The sequence below is a fragment of the Otolemur garnettii genome, unplaced genomic scaffold (assembly GCF_000181295.1).
Source record: "Otolemur garnettii isolate 467f Iridium unplaced genomic scaffold, OtoGar3 scaffold00116, whole genome shotgun sequence".
NCBI classification, from domain to species: Eukaryota; Metazoa; Chordata; class Mammalia; order Primates; family Galagidae; genus Otolemur; species Otolemur garnettii.
The window spans coordinates 6062501-6081386 of NW_003852511.1; the positions used below are offsets into that span (position 1 = coordinate 6062501).

At 41.5% G+C, this 18886-nt stretch overlaps 1 protein-coding gene across 1 annotated transcript in view; it reads right to left on the reverse strand.

The window, feature by feature from the left end:
- Positions 1–14116, reverse strand: part of SLC5A4 (solute carrier family 5 member 4) — a 56158-nt gene extending 42042 nt beyond the window's left edge. The window contains exons 1-5 of the mRNA XM_003797457.2: positions 13982–14116; positions 13258–13329; positions 10961–11065; positions 8906–8965; positions 6279–6383 (exon numbers count right to left, since the gene is read on the reverse strand). Coding sequence (XP_003797505.1) covers positions 6279–6383; positions 8906–8965; positions 10961–11065; positions 13258–13329; positions 13982–14116 — 477 coding nt within the window. The remainder of the gene's footprint in view (positions 1–6278; positions 6384–8905; positions 8966–10960; positions 11066–13257; positions 13330–13981) is intronic.
- Between the last annotated feature and the right edge of the window lie 4770 nt (positions 14117–18886).

Here is an 18886-nt window from a genome sequence, read left to right on the forward strand (position 1 = left end):
TGCTAAAAATGTGGAAGGCACTTCTCAAGAATATAGCCAATGGTTACCTGTGAAGGTGCACAACCTCACTAGAAATAGAAGGAAATACAAATTAAAGCCACAATGGGATATCAGCATATACTCATAGGAATGGCTAAAACTTAAAAGAATTCAGATAACACCAAGTGTTCACAGGTCTGTAAAGCAAAATGAACTTTATGTGTAGCTGGTCAGAGTGTAAATTTACATATGTTGGAGACATATTATCTGCTAAAGTCAAATAGATGGCAAAGCATCTCTTAATCATGGGGATACATTTTGAGAATTGTGTCCTTGGGTGATTTTGTTATTGTAAGAACATTATAGAGTATTTAAATAAACCTAGATGGTATAGCTGACTATACACATAGGTTATATAATATGTCTTACTGCTCCTAAGCTATACACCTTGGTAGCATGTTACTGTACTAAATACTGTAGACAATTATAACACAATGATTAGCATTTGTGTATCTATACATCCTAAACTTATGTTTAGATACATATAGATACACAAATGTCAGAAGCATTTCCAACACATCTTATCCACTTGAACTAAAATAGTGTCTAGATGTGATCACACTTGGAATACATTATTCAATAAGGAATACTGAACTTCAACAGAAAAGTGAAAGGAAGCTTTAAAATCTAGGAAGAAGAAAGAAAACAGCAGCAGAAGAAAGAAAAGCCTGTGCACAACTGGATGGGACCAGTGGTAATCACTAGTTAATCCTCAGTATGGGAGAGGATGAGTAAGTATCCACTTCTCCATTGGAGAATTATACAATCCAGGCCATGAGTGGGTACCCTGACCTTCCCATGGCCTGTACTGAAGTCAGAGAGTAGCCATGAGGCTGTGAGAAAGACCTGCTGCAGGTAGTGCTCTGTGCCTTTTTTTGAGACATAAGCAGCTGCTATAAGGTACCATTCTTGATCCTAGTTCCTAGGAAAATCATATCCCTGGGAACCAGCAGTGTCAGTCCTAGTTATTAGGGAAACTCAGGTGGTGCTTATGGAAGTGGGGTTCAAGTGAGGGATAGGCTCTGACAACCAGGTCTGAGAAACAAGGTTGGCATTGGCTACAGCCAAGGGTTCAGGAAGTGGGCACTCCCTCTCCCTGGGACCTGAGCAGAAAGAGGGTAGGGGTGGCAGCAGTTCTGATAGCCCAGGGCTGAGTTACAGACTATGTATAAATTGCCTGGACTGAATGAATAGCTGGGTCAGCTGCAATAGCTGAGAAGGGGGACAGTGGGAGCCCAACTAGGACTGAGGAATGACATAGATGCAAGTATCACTCCTGTGGCCAAAGCTGTGGGTACTGAGACCATCACACCTTCCCCATGGCAAGACCTCAGTGCAGCAGTGGTTACCCTCACCCACACATTTTTCAAGAGGCCTGAGGATCACTCCATGCCCTCATAAAGGCCAGTGCATATACTCAACACTGGGGAGCCTGAGTGAAAGCTTGTTTGGTCTAGCTACACCTGGCTTGGCCCCTCAACCCCAGACAAAGTATGAGATACTGGCTTCTGGGTGTTCCACGGACCAACTCCCCACATCACACTTGAACACTCCTCTTGGGAAACAGAAGTTGGGCATAAACATCCTACCACTACCATGCAGTTGACTCTCCTGCAAATGCCACCTACTGACCTGGAGGCTGACCCACATGGCCTATTGCAACTACAGTGCTTGGGAGCTAGAAAAGCATCTCATGACTGCTGCTACTGCCTTTGCCCATGCCACCTTGGCTGCCCAGAAGCTTGAAAGCCCACTAACCGACCTGGTACGCTATTACTATAACTGGAATCCTTGAAAGCCACTCAGAGGGCTCAAGAATCAACCTTATTGGAACAACTAACACAGGTGCCAGCATATACTGGCCCAGGTCTTAGGAACAGAAATGTATAGCCCATTATTGCTACCATTGAAACCTGAAGACATGCCCAATCTGGCATTCCAGACCCTAGCACAACTTTATCACCATCCTCACCAATAATTGCACCCTAAAACACTGAGGAAAACTTAGATACTATTAATGTTGTGTGGCCAAAGAAATCATGCAAAGTCTTCACTATTGTACATATGCAAAGGCAAAACCAAGGGTCCCTATCTAACAAATATAGACACATCTGCAAGAAAATTTTCCCCTTTCCTAACAAAAGTAAATTAAAAAATAAGAAATGACTGTTTAATCAGATGCATAGAAACCAAGGTAAAGGCACAGAAATCACATACACACACAAAAAAGTTAAGGAAATATGACACAATATTCTCTAGTAATAGATCCTAACCAAAAATAAACCCTCAAAATACCAGATAGAGAATTCAAAATATTGATTTTAAAGAAGCTAAAGGAGATGCAAGAGAAATCCAAAAACGGATATTAAAAATACATAAAATCATTTCAGGGAATGAATGAAAAATTTATCAGGAGATAAATACTTTTAAAAAATCAAACAAAATTTGAAACTAAAAAATTTGTTGAAGGAAATACAAACTACATTAGAAAGCTTTAACAATAATTAGACCAAGGAGAATAAAGAATTTCAGAACTTTAAGAAGTCTTTTGAAATAATCTAGTCAGACAAAAAATTAAAAAAAGAATAAAAAAGAATGAACAAAGTCTTTGCAACATTTGGAACTATATAGAGTGACTGACTGAACTTATGAGTTGTCAATATTCTGGAGGGTGAAGAGTGATAAAAAGATTTAGAAAACTATTTAACAAAATAATAGATGAAACTTTCTAAGTATAGCAAGAGATTTAGACATCCCAAATAGAGGTTCAATGACCCACAGTCAAATACTATGCAAAAAGGAAATTCTCCATGGTATATAATAATTAAAATGTCTAAAGTCAAAATGAAAGAACACATTCTAATATCAGCAAGATAAAAGCATCTGGTCCCCAATAAAGAAAACCTCATAAGCTGAGCATGATGGCTCATGCCTGTAATCCTAGCAGTCTGGGAGGCTGAGGCAGTTGAATTGCTTGAACTCAGGAGTTCAAGAACAGCCTGCACAAGAGAAACACCCCATCTCTACTAAAAATAGAAAAACTAGCCAGGTATGGTGGTGCACACCTGTAGCCCAGCTACTGGGTAGGCTGAGACAAGAGGATTGCTCAACCCAAGAGTTTGAGGTTGCTGTGAGCTATCATGCCACAGCACTCTAGCCAAGGTGACAGAGTGAGACTGTGTCTCAAATTAAAAACAAAACAAAAAAGAAAACCCCATAAAATTCATAGGAGACTTTTCAGAAGACACCTTGGAGGCCAGAAGAGAATGGATGACAGAGTCAAAGTGGTGGGGAACCCCCCTTTCCTGCAAGTGGCAGGTTTAAACTCGGCACCAGCCAGGTAGAACAGCAGTGACAACTGCAACAAAAAATAGCCAGGCATTGTGGTGGGCACCTGAATTCCCAGTTACTCAGGAGGCTGAGACAAGAGAATCAGCTAAGCCCAAGAGTTGGAGATTGCTGTGAGCTGTGACACCACAGGATGCTACTGAGGGCAACAAAAATGAGACTCTCATCCAAAAATCTGGATAAGGACCGCTGATTCATGGAGAAGTCAGTTTTCTCATTTTAAAATTTGCAAGGTGGTTTTCTAAAAGAATATTTTTTTTGTTATTATTATTTTTTAAGAGACAGAGTCTTACTTTGTCACCCTCAGTAGAGTGCTGTGGCATCACAGCTCACAGAAACCTCCAGCTCTTGGGCTTAGGTGATTCTCTTGCCTCAGCCTCCTGAGTCGCTGGGGCTACAGGCACCTGCTGCAATGCCCAGCCAATTTCTTGTTGCAGTTTGGCCGGGGCTGGGTTTGAACCCATCACCCTCGGTATATGGGGCTGGCACCCTGCTCACTGAGCCACAGGTGCTGCCCAAAGAATATCAAGTTTTTTAGGAAATACAAACTGAAATATTAAGGGATAAAGGAGTATTGTGGCTACAGTTGATTCTCCATGAGGTCAGACAATTAAGTCTGTGAACTTGGCCTCTGTGCTCTTACATTGGCAGTACTATACAAACAACTTGGTAAGACTTCATAACCTTGGTATATCAGTGTCTCATAGTTGTGTTTGTGTTGGTGTATTGGTGGTTTCTTGCTGGGTAGTTTTCATTATTGTTGTTGCATATTTTTGTATGGTGTACAACGATAGCTCTGATGGTCATTCCAGAAAAGGAGTTCCAAAATTGCTTTCAAAGGTAGACTAGGTGCTGGTGTCAGTGCCCAGCTTCCAAAGGGCAGTACTTTGAAGGTGACCATAATTATATTCAGCAATAAGATATGTAGCACTTTTTCTAGGATGAGTTCATGAACTTGTTAGATTTTGTGTGTGTGTGTAGGTGTATATATTCGGAGGTGGAGAGCCAGAGAGAAACATGATCTTTTTCAAACCTGGGCAGAGGAGAACTATGAGAACTATCCTGTCCTGACTTGTTACATTGGTCTGTCTAATAAGTAACCAGGATAGAGTCTGTTATCAGAGCATGGAAGTACACAAAAGGTCATGTCTAAGATTAATCATTGTTAATATGATGTGACATGAAAGCTTGCAAGTGAGAATGCCCTCCTGCCAGGGAATCTTTCCAGTTGACCACAGATACTGCAGGTCATCTTCCTAGCCTCCTTGCACCCCATCCACCCAGCTCACCAACTTTCCAGCCCTAATTCACCACCAAGAACCCCCCACTGCAGGAGCTGCAACCTTCAGGGGCCTCTTTGGCACCTGTCATTCTGTCTCTATACCTGTTGGTGCTCTTTGGAGCCATAAAGCTGTAGGTAGGTGTCAGAGCCAGAGGAAAGCTGGGAGATGAGTAAGCCCAGCCCACCTGAGGAACATGTGGGCACAAAGCCCTGACACCTATGGTCTCCTCTGTTTCCCTCTGCCTTTCCTAACCTCCTCATCCCAGGGACTGCTCATGTGTCCCCTCTGTTAGGACAACCTTCAGTTCCATCCAGAAAGGACCATCCCCTTTCCTGGGTGTGCACAGGGCATCTCCTGTACTTGTCTATACGTTCTATCCAGCACAGATTCTCACGTATTTTTTGTGTATTGTCACAAGAAGCTAATTATTTCTTGTGTAGAATTGTTATCTCCTTAGCCACGAACTCCTGTTGCTCAGGAATCTTTGTCATCCTAACACAGAGCTCGATAGTACACAGTAAGTGCTGGGAAATGCTCATGTTGCATTAGGAAAGCTCATGCTGTCTAATCTAAGCAGCTGGATCACTTTCAACAGCTCAGCTCAACAGAAGAGCAATAGTAAAGGTCAGCTTTTCTCTCATGGATATTGAGACACCTGCCTATACTGTAAACTTGAGATTATTTCAATAGTCACTGATACACAGGAGCAAATGACTTCCTTTGTTTACTACACATGTACTGCTGAGTCTTCAAATTCCTTTCTTTCATCCCTGATTATCTCCAAACAATATAACTTTTGGAAAACTTTTAAATTCTTTTAACACTTATTTGTGACATCCATTTTACAGGTGTTATCTGAGATAAAATAGGTTAGATTTGAGAAAAGTCAGAATAACAATAAAGTACTCATTTACATGTCAGATAGTCAAACTAAAACTGAAAATATAAACCTGGATTGGCTCTGAGAAAGGATAAAAAGATGGTTGTGCAGTGGAAAAGGCAGGAAACCAGAGAAACCCTCCTCTTAGCTACTAAGCAGCTATGTTACTTCAGTGAGACATTTTGTTCTTTCTGTACATCCAAGTCTTCATAGCCTGGATGAGGGAAGGTAGACTTTCACTCTGCAGCCTCTCATGACTTGAAAGTCAACTCTGTCAACATAGGGTTTTTTTTTTTTTTTTTTGAGATGGAGCCTCAAGCTATCCCCCTGGGTAGAGTGCCATGGCATCACCCTCACAGCAACCTCCAACTCCTGGGCTCAAGCGAGTCTCCTGCCTCAGCCTCCCAAGCAGCTGGGACCACAGGCACCCGCCACACGCCACAATGCCCGGCCATTTTTTGGTTGCAGCCATCATTGCTGTTTGGTGGGCCCGGGCTGGGGATTCGAACACACCACCTTAGGTGTATGTGGCTGGCGCCTTAGCCGCTTGAGCCACAGGCGCCGAGCCAACATAGGGTTTTTGAAGCTTCTTTGTCCCTCCCTTTAAGAGTTGGTAGAGAGACCCCTTAAAGGCTGTTGATAGTCTACATACCCAGCTCTCTGATCTCAGCACTCTGGCCCCATCAGGAAACCTCTTGAAGCTAAACACCAGGAAGCAATGAACTCACCGAGATTCTCAAAGCCACACAGATGAAGAGGGAGAGGACAGAAAGGTAGACCTGGAGTCGCTTCCCACCAAACCTTTTCTTGAGATATTCCGGCATGGTCATCACCTGCAGGGACAGATGTTGACAGGGATTCACCTGCAGAGCCCGGCACAGTCAGATTATTCAACATTTACCAAATGCCTGTGAGCAGTTAAGTGCTGTTCCTGGCACCTAGGGGATGGGGAGTAGAGGAAATCATAGCCCCTGGGGAGAGTGGCAATGCTGGAATGAACATATAGGTGTAAGAGTCAGACAACCTTGGGATCTCTTCCCAGGTCCAGTGTTTGCAAGATGTGTGGCTGTTAGCAAACGACAATGTCTCTGAATCTTCATTTTCTCATCTGTACGGTAGAGAGTTCCATATGAAGGCATGGATAAAGTACCCACAACATCAAATACCTAGTAGACACTCACTACATAATTTTTATTATTATCACCAGTAATGTTGCAGCCCAGTGAACATAATATTGTAAATAATAAGCTGCAACTATAATTGCACACTAAATTGATAATTGAACAAATTGCAAATATTCATTTGGATATGAGTATATCTTTAATTGCTTTTATTGAAAGGAAGAGAACGGCATTACACCTTTACTTGGAGAAGAATCTGTGGTTATAGCCAGTGAACTATGAGAGTGATTTTGTGACAGATTGCATAAAAGGTGCAGCTTTCTGGGTTCTTCCTAGAGATTAAGCCCACAAGTAGGTCTGCCTCAGTATAAAAGGAGGTCAAGTAAGTATCTACATAATGTTATCAAAAATAAAAAGGGGGAACTCCTGGTGGACCAGAAACTGGAATGACTCCCTGAAAGATGCTTAAGAACACATGCTTGAGTTCTTGCACCAAAGACAGCATTTTTTAGTAGAGCTTGTTCAAGTTTGAAAGTGTAAGGAAACTGGGGTAAGCAGAGAGAGAATATATAAAGGCCTATAGGGTGCTAGCCAGAAGGATCGCCCCTAAGCCCCCTCAACCCAGGAATCACTGCAGTAATATAGCACCCGTGATGTAAACCAGCGATTTTCAACTGGTGTGCCACAGCACACTGGTGTACCATGATAGGATCTTAGGTATGCTCTAAATTTTTAAAAAAATCATCAATTAAATTTTTTAAAAGATGTTCAAAGCATAGTAGGTTTATTCTTTTTTTATTTTTTGTTTTTGATCAACATAATTTAAGTGTGCTGTGAAAGTTTAACTATAGGTTCAAGTGTACCATGAGGTTAAAAAAAAAGTTGAAAAATGACTGGCTTAAACAATAGCAGCAGAAGGAATAAATGTGGGCACCAGCTCAGAGAGACAGGGCAGTGGCCCCAGTTGGTTGACAATACCTGGGTTGAGGGGGCCCCACCATGGCTGTAGTATATCCTATTCCTAGGTAAACACTGAAATGACAACCATCAGAATGGCAAAGATTAGAATGAAGGAAAATGCCATGGCAAGGATTTGAGAAAATGGGAACCCTCAAGCTAGTAGTCATCAGGGAAGTGACAGCTGTTGGCAGCCATTCTTGAGAGCAACCTGGCAGCACTTCATGCATTGGTGTAAATGCAAGCCCAGACATCTGGGGGAGAATGATATTGGAGGAATGGTTTCTCAAAGGTGGTGATTTTAACATTTAACCCCTAACAGAAGACTTGTGAAAATAGCTGGTACTCCTGGTATTGGGTGTGTAGAACCCAGGGGTGCTGTTCAACATGCTATAATGCCCAGGCCAGTGTCCCACAACAAAGAATTCTCTGGCGCAAGATGTAAATAGCTCCAAGATCGAGAAACCCTGGGCACTCTACATTTTAGTTGTAATTTTACTTGGCTTCCAAATACTTCAAGTCCTTTTATGATTTTTCAGATTACTTATGTTGTTTTCCCTAATTCTCCACGATCCAACTTTTCTTTCTTTCTTTCTTTCTTTCTTTCGTTCTTTCTTTCCTTCCTTCCTTCCTTCCTTCTTTCCTTCCTTCTTTCTTTCTTTTTTTTTGAGACAGAGTCTTACTTTGTCACCTTTGGTAGAATCCTGTGGCATCATAACTTACCGCCACCTCAAACTCTTGGGCTCAAGTGATCCTCTTGCCTCAGCCTCCACAGTAGCTGAGACTACAGGTGTACTCCATAATTACTGGCAATTTTTAGAGATGAGAGTCTCTCTCTTGCTTAGGCTGGCCTCAAATTCCTGAGCTCAAACAATCCACCCGCCTCAGCCTCCCAGAGTGCTAGGATTACAGTCAGTTGGATCAAGACACTGCACCCAGCCTGATCCAACTGACTCTTATCCCTCAAGGCTCAACTTAGGTCACCTTTGAGAAGCTTTACTCGGAGTTTGAGGGGTGGCCCAACTTCAGTGTCCCTGTACCAGGCTGACCTCCACCATAGTGGTCATTATGCAAGCCGCCACTGATCGCTCACTTGACTACAGCTGCATTCTAACTGGCAGCCCCTCTAGGAAGGAATTTGATATTTGCCTCCTGCTTATTTTTAGCAAAGGCCAGGAAAAGGCTGGTCCAGTTCCCCAGTTTCATGATTCGACTTAAAGAATGAGTGAATAAATGAAGGCCGGGCAGTTTTACCTAGAATGCCTGTGAATACTCACCCCTGCCTTGATATAGATGGGGACAAAGACCCACCCTAGAACCAGCAACAGCACTGAAGACTGTAAGAAAGCAAAAAAAAAAAAAAAAAAAAAGAGTAATGTTAAAAAGGCTTGGTTTATGGACCTTGCCACTGTATACCACTGCATCTAAAATAAAAAAACTCTACTCCCCCCACCCAATAATTATAATCCCCAGGCAACTGTGGATTTCTTTCTTCTGTTTCTGTGATTCAGAGGTCACCGTTTTCTGAGGCTTCAGAGGTGGCAAAAGATATCTCATGAAAAAGGGACAGAAGATAAGACATCTGATCCTGGCTGGACCACTGGAAGATCATACAATCTTTGTCAAAGGAATTTTTATTGAATGGAAGAAATAATAAACCTAGTGATGAAGCTATGAGAAATAAATTTGTCAGTAGAAGAATATCCCCAGTGCCCCCAGGTCTTGAAAATATAATGATAATAATAGAATCCAGCATTAAGATACAATGTCTACATAGCATCTTCACATTTGTGCTACTCTCAGAACAAGCAGGGAAGGCAGATAAGATAAACAATTATTTCTATGTCATCAAGGGGGAAACTCTAAGCCTTATGGAGATTAAGGAAGCCAAGGTCACAGGCTGAAAGAGGAGTAGCTGAGTTCTCTGCAGCCTGAGAATCTCACTCAGTTGGGCCATAGGTCATTTTGTCCATGCCTCTGGAGGCTGACTTCATGCTGGTGAATAAAACTCTGGCCCCAGGGCATGTCTGCAGGCTTGGGGCCATTCTGGAGTCCCTGATACTACTAAACTAAAAGTAGGGGCAAAAATCCTCAAGAAGAGAGGGGCACAGGCAATTGTGGTGACTCAAGGTCACTTTCTGGGTCCATCCAGGGGTGGTCTGTTTAACTGTTTACTGTGATCCACTAAGGACACAGCTTCTACTGTTGGAATGAGAATAGAACAATTAGGAACTCAATCACACATTCCTGTAGATTCTGCCTATTACCTTTTCAGTCATTCACTCCTTATTCCACAGTCATCGCCATGGTCAGGCCCCACTTGGACAATGTCTCCTCCTCTGGTGTCACACCAGCAGGCTCCTGGACACATGCTGAGCCTACCCATGGCCTGCGGTGTGTGTCCCTCCATGACCCACTCAGTCCTCAGTGCATGCTTCTCCTCTGTGCTCACTGCACTCCGGTGAATGCCCGTCTGTCTCTCCTCATGGAATGTAAGCTCCACCAACGAAGTAGCCATTGCTTTAATTTTAAATTTTTAAAATTTCTTGTGTCTAGTTTGGAGCTGGACACAGAGTATAATAGCTCAGGGAAGAGATAAGAAAGCGAGAATTAAGGTGGTTAAGGAGATCAAGTGACAGCAGGAATTGAATCATATAGAAATGACATTCCTGGGGAAAATATTTGATTAAGGAAAAAAAAAAGAGAAAGCTTAGAGGTGAGTAATAATGTGACTGGAATGGCCCAGGCAGAATGGGGCCACTGAGGGCTGAAGACCAAACTGGAGTGGACTAGGAGAAGGAAAAACAGAAATTAAACTGAAGAGGGGTGCATCCTATATGGATTCCCAGGAAAATCTGGGATATAGGTTTGATTCAAATACATGGATGCTGTGGTTTGAATGTGTACTTGAAATTTCATGTGTTGGTAGCTTAATCCTCAGTGGTGACAGATGGGATGTTAAAGAGGGGATCGGGTCATGGGGGTTCTGCCTTCATGAGAGGATCAGTGAGGGAGTGGGCTAGTTATTGCAGGAGTGGGTTTCTGATGAAAGGATGAGTTCCACTCTCTCTCCCTCTCTCCTTCTCTCTCTCTCTCCTTCTCTTTCTCTCTATTCCCCTTTCATCTTCCACCATGGGATAACACAGCAAGAACACCTTCATCAGATACAGACCCCTCAACCTTGGATTTCCCAGCCTCTGGGAAAGTAAGAAATAAACCTCCATTTTTTATAAAACACTGTGTATCCAGTGGTATTCTGGAACAGCAGGATAAAATACTAAAACACTGGCTATGGGTTTCATTTAAAGGAAAAAGCCTGTGATGTCACTTACATGCCATTCAAATGTCACAGTGGCGATTCCCGAAGATGCTCCAGTCCCAGCCAGCCCCACGAAGTGGCCACTGCCGATGTTACTAGCGAAGAGAGAGGCTCCCATCTGGAACGCAAGAGAACGCACTAGGATTAGAATTAAAAGAGTCAATTCAGACTTCTTCAAAACAGATACATGTTATGAAGTTTCAACTTCTACTCCTTAGAATAGGAGTTAGCCAACTATGGCTTGTGGGCTAAATCCTGCCCATCAACAGTTTTTATATGATCCATAAATCAAGATTTTTAAAAAAACATTTCTGAAGGATTAGGAAATGGCTAAAAATCCAAATAATACTTTTTTTGGTGAAATGTGAAGTTGTGAAATTATAGGAATCAAATTTCAGTGTCTACATATTGGCTATAGCTGCTTTTGTTCTACAATGGCAGGGTTGTATGGTTGCAATAGATTATGTGGCCTGCAATCTCTAAAATAATCCCACCCTAGTCTTTTACAGAAATGCTTTGTTGAGCCCTGTGTGAGGGAAACATTGGTTTATCTACCTAAATTCTCTGAGTTGAGCCTGTCCTCGGCCAAGAACTGCCAGACCTCCTATCAGTTCTTGCCCTTTTAATCAGCTTCAAAGACCCTGAAGTTAAGTAGGAGGGAGTTCTCATTTGTCCTTCCAGTGATGGGACTCTCTTTTCATTCATCTCCCTTTCCAGGACATTGCCTGCTGTTTTTCTTTCTTTCCATTTCTTTTTGAAACCAAATCTCACTCTGTTGCCCAAGCTAGAGTGCAATGGTATCATTGCAACTCACTGTAACCTCAAACTCCTGGGCTCAGCCTCTTGTATAGCTGGGACTACACGCATGCACCACCATGGCTAATTTTTCTATTTTTTTATAGAGATTCGATCTGCTTTTGCTCTGGTTGGTCTTGAAATCCAGGCCTCAAGTGATCCTCCCACCTTGGCCTCCCAAAGTGCTAGGTTTACATATGTGAGCCACCACACCAGTCCTACCCAGATCTCTTGAATGGCCATGGATTAACACCCATCCTGGCAGAACAGAACTGGGGTGTAGAACCCTGCAGTGCTTCTTCTGTTCCTACATTTTCAACTTTGTAAAATCACCTTTTCTATTCATATATTTGGGGATTGATTCAGGAGATGAAATTGAGCTGTTTTGTGGCTTTGGGGTGGGTTGAGCCTTTAATGTTTCACAAGCCAGCCCTAAGAAGGTAATGTCTGTCTGGGCACTCCAAATAAAAATTCATGTATATTTTTTTTTTGAGATAGAGTCTCACTACGTTGCCCTCGGTAGAGTGCTGTGGCGTCACAGCTCACAGCAACCTCTAACTCTTAGGCTAAGTGATTCTCTTGCCTCAGCCTCCCAAGTAGCTGGGGCTACAGATGCCTGCCATAATGCCCAGCTATTTTTTTGTTATTGTTGTCATCGTTGCTTAGCAGGCCCTGGTTGGGTTTAAACCCACCAGCCCTGGTGTATGTGGCCAGTGCCCTACCCACTGAGCTACAGGCACCGGGCCTACAAATTCATTTCAACCTTGCAGTTGGTCTGTTTCAATCACCCCAGACAATCTCCACTTCCCTTTAAATTATAAATATTTAGAAAATAAGTCAGCAGATCTGTGAAGGAAGCATCTGAACACCCACATAGTCTATCCAACCCAGCACTGACATGTTCCAGGTTCTGAGAGGAAGAAGTGGCCTCTGCAGCTGTTGGACTTTCGCTGAGTGGGCCACACATCGAAACCTAGCAAGGAGAACACCCACTAGGCAAGAGTCAGAGATACATCACCTCTAGTGCCATCCCAGGGAACACCACCTACTACTGATAATTGCATAAGATGGAAGGACTAGACACCCAGGGCAGGCTGGAGTGAGCTGGGAGGCTCCTCAGGTGAGGGAGAGATCGAGTCAGGTATAGATGGAGGAGAACAGAAAGAGGGAAAGGATGAATTCCAACTCAGAGGGGCAGACTGAGCTCAGAACTGGGAACAAGATTGGGGCTTGGAAGGAGCCAGGGAGAGAACTCTGGAGGGGGAGTAGGGGAAGAGAATATGAGATGGAGCTGAACTGAAGGGTGTTTTTAATTGCCAGACTAACCCTGTTCTCTGGAGTGGTGACGTACCGTATGTCATTTACTGGAATCATGGGACAAAGACATGAGGTTGGGGATTTAGGAAAAAGAACTACCAGCAAGGAGGCCACCATTGTACATCAGAAATGACTACATCCCGAATGTTTTTGATATTCACTCTTAAACCCATACCCAGAATACTCTGACCCACTTACCGGCCACCAGGCTATATCTCGGCCAGCCAGGAAGAAGCCTCCCACGGAGCCCCGGTTGGTTCTCAGCATTGCCTGAGCAGAAGGGGAGACAGGGGAGGGTCACACCATGGCAGAGGCCAAGACAGCCAAGATGCTCTGGCCAGGGTGCTGACAGGGGCAGCTTTTCCAACACCTCTCCAGAGAGAAATGTTTTCCTGGATTCTGTGATGTGGCATCCCTTTTAAGAAGGAGTTTAAAAATCATAATTTCATAGAATGCAAGTCAGAAAGAACTTGAGAAATCACATTTTCCAACTTCTATCCTAATTTCTCTGTTTATTTTCATTGACTTGAACGATGTGGGAGATGGCTAAACCTGTGCTTAGAAGAAAGTTTGCAGCCTCAAACTAATTTCTCAAATGAAAGAGAGGATTAAATGTCCTACCAACCAGGTTAGATACTGAGCAAACACCAAAAGAAGGTAAAAGAAATGAGATAACAAGACTTTACTCCTTTATATCTATTACACCAGGATGCTAGGGATGCTGAAACGAATAGGTTCACACAATGGGGTTGTCAGAAGAATATACTTGGTGTAAGCATTATTTCTGTTACACACAAGAAAATGGTTCCAATAGAGAGACATTTGTGAAAGCTCTTAGTCTTGTCTCCCCTTTGTCACACCATACCTTTCCCTCCCATTGAAGCTTGTGCCCACCCTGAAAGCCCACTGTTTTCCCACATACCCACAGCCCGACAGCCATTACTGCCACAAAATAGATGACAATCACAGAGATGTCTGCAGGGTTTTGGATACGCTCCGACAATGCGGGTGCATCTGGGGTCCCAGTCATGGTGCTGGGGCTAAGTTTGCTGGCCATGGCTGCAGGAGGTGCTCTCTCTGTCCTGGGGATGACCCCATCTTTATATAAGCTCTGGGTTAATCATCAGCTTCAGGCAGGTGGGGCGAGATATTAGAACCTGCTCCTGGGCACTGGGACCTTTGAACTTCACCTGTGAAGTGCTGATACCCTGGCCCTCCAGCAGCCAGTGTTGGCCTAGGCAGAGTGTGAGAATGAGAGGTGAATGGAGCCGGAACATATCCTACTTAGTAAAGTATCTCAAAAATAGAAGAAAAAGTATACAATGTACTCAGTACCATTATGAAACCAATTTACAATTACTCACACTTTCATATGAATGATAAATCACAACTATAGCCCAGGACGAAGAAGGGAAGAGGAGGGAGATGGGAGGGGGATGGGAGGGGAAGGGGGAGGTTTGATGGAGGAGGGTAAATGGTGGGGCTACACCTATGGTGCATGTTGCAAGGATACATGTCTAATCTATTAAGTATAGAGTATAAATGTCTTAACACAATAATTAAATAAATGAGGTGAAGGCTATATTTACCAAATTGTATATAAAACCAGCACATTATACCCCATAATGCATTAATGTATACATGATCTATGTGTTTATGATTTAATAAAAAAAATGACCAGAAGTGGGTGAGAAGGGAGAGTGGAGAGTGGGATGCTTAAGGAAGGTCTTTAAGGAGATCTGACCAGATGAAGAGAGGATTAGGGAGAGATGAAGGGAGACGTGTTTAACCTTATCAGGAAATGCCAAACTGCTCCCCTCAGCAGCTGTACCATTTCACATTCCCACCACGATGCATGGGAGCACCAATTTCTCCACACCCTCTTTAATACTTGTCATTTTTTACTGTTTTATATTATAGGCGTGCTAGTAGGCATCAAGTGGGCATTACACTGCAGTTTGATTTGTATTTCTAATACAATGACTAATAATATTGACCATTTTTCAAGTGCTCATAGCTGTTTTATATCTTCTTGAAGAGATGAGTATTCAAGTCCCTTTGCCCATTTTAAGATAATGTTTTGATTGTTGAAATGTAGGATTTCTTTATGTATTCTGGATATTAATCTTATCATTTATATATATAAGATATATCTATCTATATATATCTTATCACTTGATAAGAGTCCTTTGATAGTTTTAAATTCTTTTTCCTTTTTTTGGGACAGAGTCTCACTCCATTGTCCCTGATAGAGTGCTGTGGCATCATAGCTCACAGCAACCTCTCACCTCAGCTTCCCTAGTAGCAGAGACTACAGGTGCCTGCCATAACACCTGACTAGTTTTTTTAAATTTTTGTATTTTTAGTAGAGACAGGGTCTTGCTCTTGCTCAGGCTGGTCTTGATCTTCTAAGCACAAGCAATCCACCCGCCTCAGCCTCCCAGTGTTAAGATTATAGGTGTGAGCTACTGTGCCTGGTCAAAAGTTTTTAATTTTGATAAAGCCAAATTTATCTATTTTTTTCTTTTGTTGACTGTGGTTGTAGTGTCTTAGTTAAGAAATGAGTGCCAAGCCCAATGTCATGAAGCTCATCCCCTATGTATTTTTCTAAGAGTTTTACATTTTTAACTCTCACATTTAGATCCTCCATCCATTTACAGTTAACTTTTGTATATCATGTTAGGTAATGTTCCAGCTTTATTCTTTTGTATGTCAGTATGCAATTTCCTCAGTGATATTTGTTGAACTGATACAGAAGCAACTTAGTGTCAAGTAGCCAATGCATGAATGAAGAAAATGTGGTATATACACAGAATTGAATATTGTTATTCTTTAAAAAGCAGGAAATTCTGCAATATGTGACAGCATGGATAAATCTTGAAGACCTTATGTTAAATTCTTTCCTCCTTGAATGGTCTTGGCATCCTGTAGAAGATCATTTGACCATATATGCAAGGGTTTCTTTCTGGATTCTCTATTCTATTCCATGTGTCTATATATCTGCCCCTAAGGAAGTACCATACTGTTTTCATTACTGTTCCTTTGGAAAAAGCAGAAACTGTGAGTTTTCCAACTTTGGTCTTCCTTTTCAAGATTATTTTGGCTATTCAGGGTCCTTTCAGATTTTATATGAATTTTAGGATGGGTTTTCTATCTCTTCAAAAACCACTGTTGGAACTTTGATAGGTATTGCATTAAAAGTATAGATCATTTCAGGTAGATAGTATTATCATCTTAACAATACTAAGACAATATTAAGTCTTTCAAACCACAAGCATGTGGTGTCTTTCCATCTATTTATGTCTTCCTTAATTTCCTTTAGCAATGTTTTATAGGTTTCAATTTACAAGTATTTCCTCTTCTTGGTCAAGCTACTTCTAAGCATTTTATTTTCTTTGATGCTAATGTAAATATAATTTTTTCTTAATTTTCCTTGTGAATTGTTCATTGCTTGTGTACAGAAATCCAACTGAATTTTGCATAAAGAATTTGTACACAGCAAATTTTATGGAATTCCTGTATTAGTGCTGACTGTTTTTTGTTTGGATATAAATTTAAAATTTCTTCATATAAGATGATGTCATTTGTGAATAGAGATAATTTTACTTCTTTTTCTTTCTAATTAGGATACCATTTAATTATTTATGTTTCTTACTTAATCATTCTGACTAGGACTTCTAATACTATGTTGAATAGAGGCAGTGGGTTAATCTTCAAAAATATAACGGAAACTCCTACTACTTAATAGTATAAATCCCCTTAATAACTAAATTAAATATGGGCTAAAGACTTGAGCAGACAGTTCTCCAAAAAAGACATATAAAAGGCCAACAGGTATATGAACAAATGTTCAACATCATTAATCAATGGAGAAAATTCAAATCAAAACCCCTACAAAGGCTTGGTGCCTGTAACTCAGTGAGTAGGGCGCTGGCCACACACACTGAAGCTGGTGGGTTTGAACCCGGCTTGTGCCTGCTAAACAACAATGACAACTGCAACCAAAAAATATCTGGGTGTTGTAGCAGGCACCTATAATCATAGCTACTTGGGAAGCTGAGGCAAGAGAATTGCTTAAGCCCAAGAGTTTGAGGTTGCTGTGAGCTGTGATGTCACGGCATTCTACTGAGGGTGGCATAGTGAGACTCTGTCTCAAAAAAAAAAAAAAATCACTTCACACCTAGCAGAATGGCTATTAACAAAAAACCCAAAATGTAGAGATAAGTATCCCATGCTCAGACATGGCAGTTCACTTCAATGTGCTCCTCCAGGAGAATGACTCTGGGAAAGATTTCTTTAAAGATGGAGCTTCTGCACCTGCCTATAGATATGCAGAAAAATGCAGAAAGACTCTTGAAAAAGATATCTGGAGAGTCAGACTGGGGTCGCAGCTGGAAGCTTGAATTCATGTCCTCGAGCATTGGGTCCTATTCTCTGTCTTCTTCCTTCATTAACATTATAATCTCTAGTTTCGGTTTGGGCCAGCAAGAACAGACAGTCAGTCTCCTTTATGTTTTTACTCTAAACAAAATCAATTGTATATGTGTTCCTCAGCCTTCACACTGATTTGTAATCTTAATGGTAGCTTCCTAATTTTACGTCACTTCTTTGTATCTGTGTTAAATTCTTACTGAATGTTTGAAAGTATATAAGATAATGAGTAAAGTCAGGCCTGGTCGCTGACCTGAGTGAGTCTCGACCTCCCTTCAAATCAATCATCCCGTCTGCAGTTCCTTTTCCTTGCATCTCCCATCAGAGGCTCCAAGAAACCATCACCAAAAGGCAACAAGAATTAACAGGGATGTGGAGAAATTGGAACACTTGTACACTGTTGGTGAGAATGCAAAATGGCACAGCTGGGAAGTAGTATGAGGCTTCCTCAAAAACTAAAAAAAAAAAAAAAAAAAACTACAAAATGATCTGGCAATTACATTTATCCAAAAGAATTGGAACTAGCATTATAAAGAGATATATTGTGCTCCCATGATCATAAGTACTATTCATAGCAGTTAAGATACAGAAACAACTTAATGTCAATCAGCAGGTGCATGCTAAAAAAAAAAATTGGTATATACGTATAATGGAATAGCATTATTTCTTTAAAAAGCAGGAAATTCTGCAACACATGACAATGTGAATGAACCTTGAGGACATTATGCTAAGTGAAATAAGCCAGTCACAGATGGACAAATATTGCATAATTCCACTTATATGAGGTATCTAAAATGGTCAAAGACACAGAATCAATGAATGAAATGGGAGCTGTTGGGGCAGGAGGAGGGAAAGGGAAGTGGGGAGCTGTAATCGACAGGTGTAAAGTTTTAGGTAAGCAAGATGAATAAGTTCTAGAGATTGTTGTGCAAAATTTGAAGAGAAGAAATCTTGGGAACACCCATGGGTGACAGGACTGTACTGTGCACTTAAAAATTTAAATGAAGTATCCATAAAACCAAAAAATAAATATTGCATGCTCATTTTATGGTATTGATATCGCACACTGCAACTTTATCTATTGTGTAGATAGATTTATGTAGATTTATATACTCATGTAGATTTATAATTATTTATTTGTTTTTTTTAGAAATATTTTCTTCTTTCTTGATATCATAATTGTTATTTCTTTGTATATGAAACTATACTTGACTATACTAACTATACTCGTCACTTGGTTCAAGTCTAATTATTGGGCATTCCTCATGCTCCTGCTCCCCCTACCCCCCACCGCCACTCATTCACTCTCTCACATTCCTGAGAATTATTAGAGCACAAGAGATATCACGGCCAAATGCATGCTGTCTCTTCTTGGAGAGAAATTTGTTCCTAAACA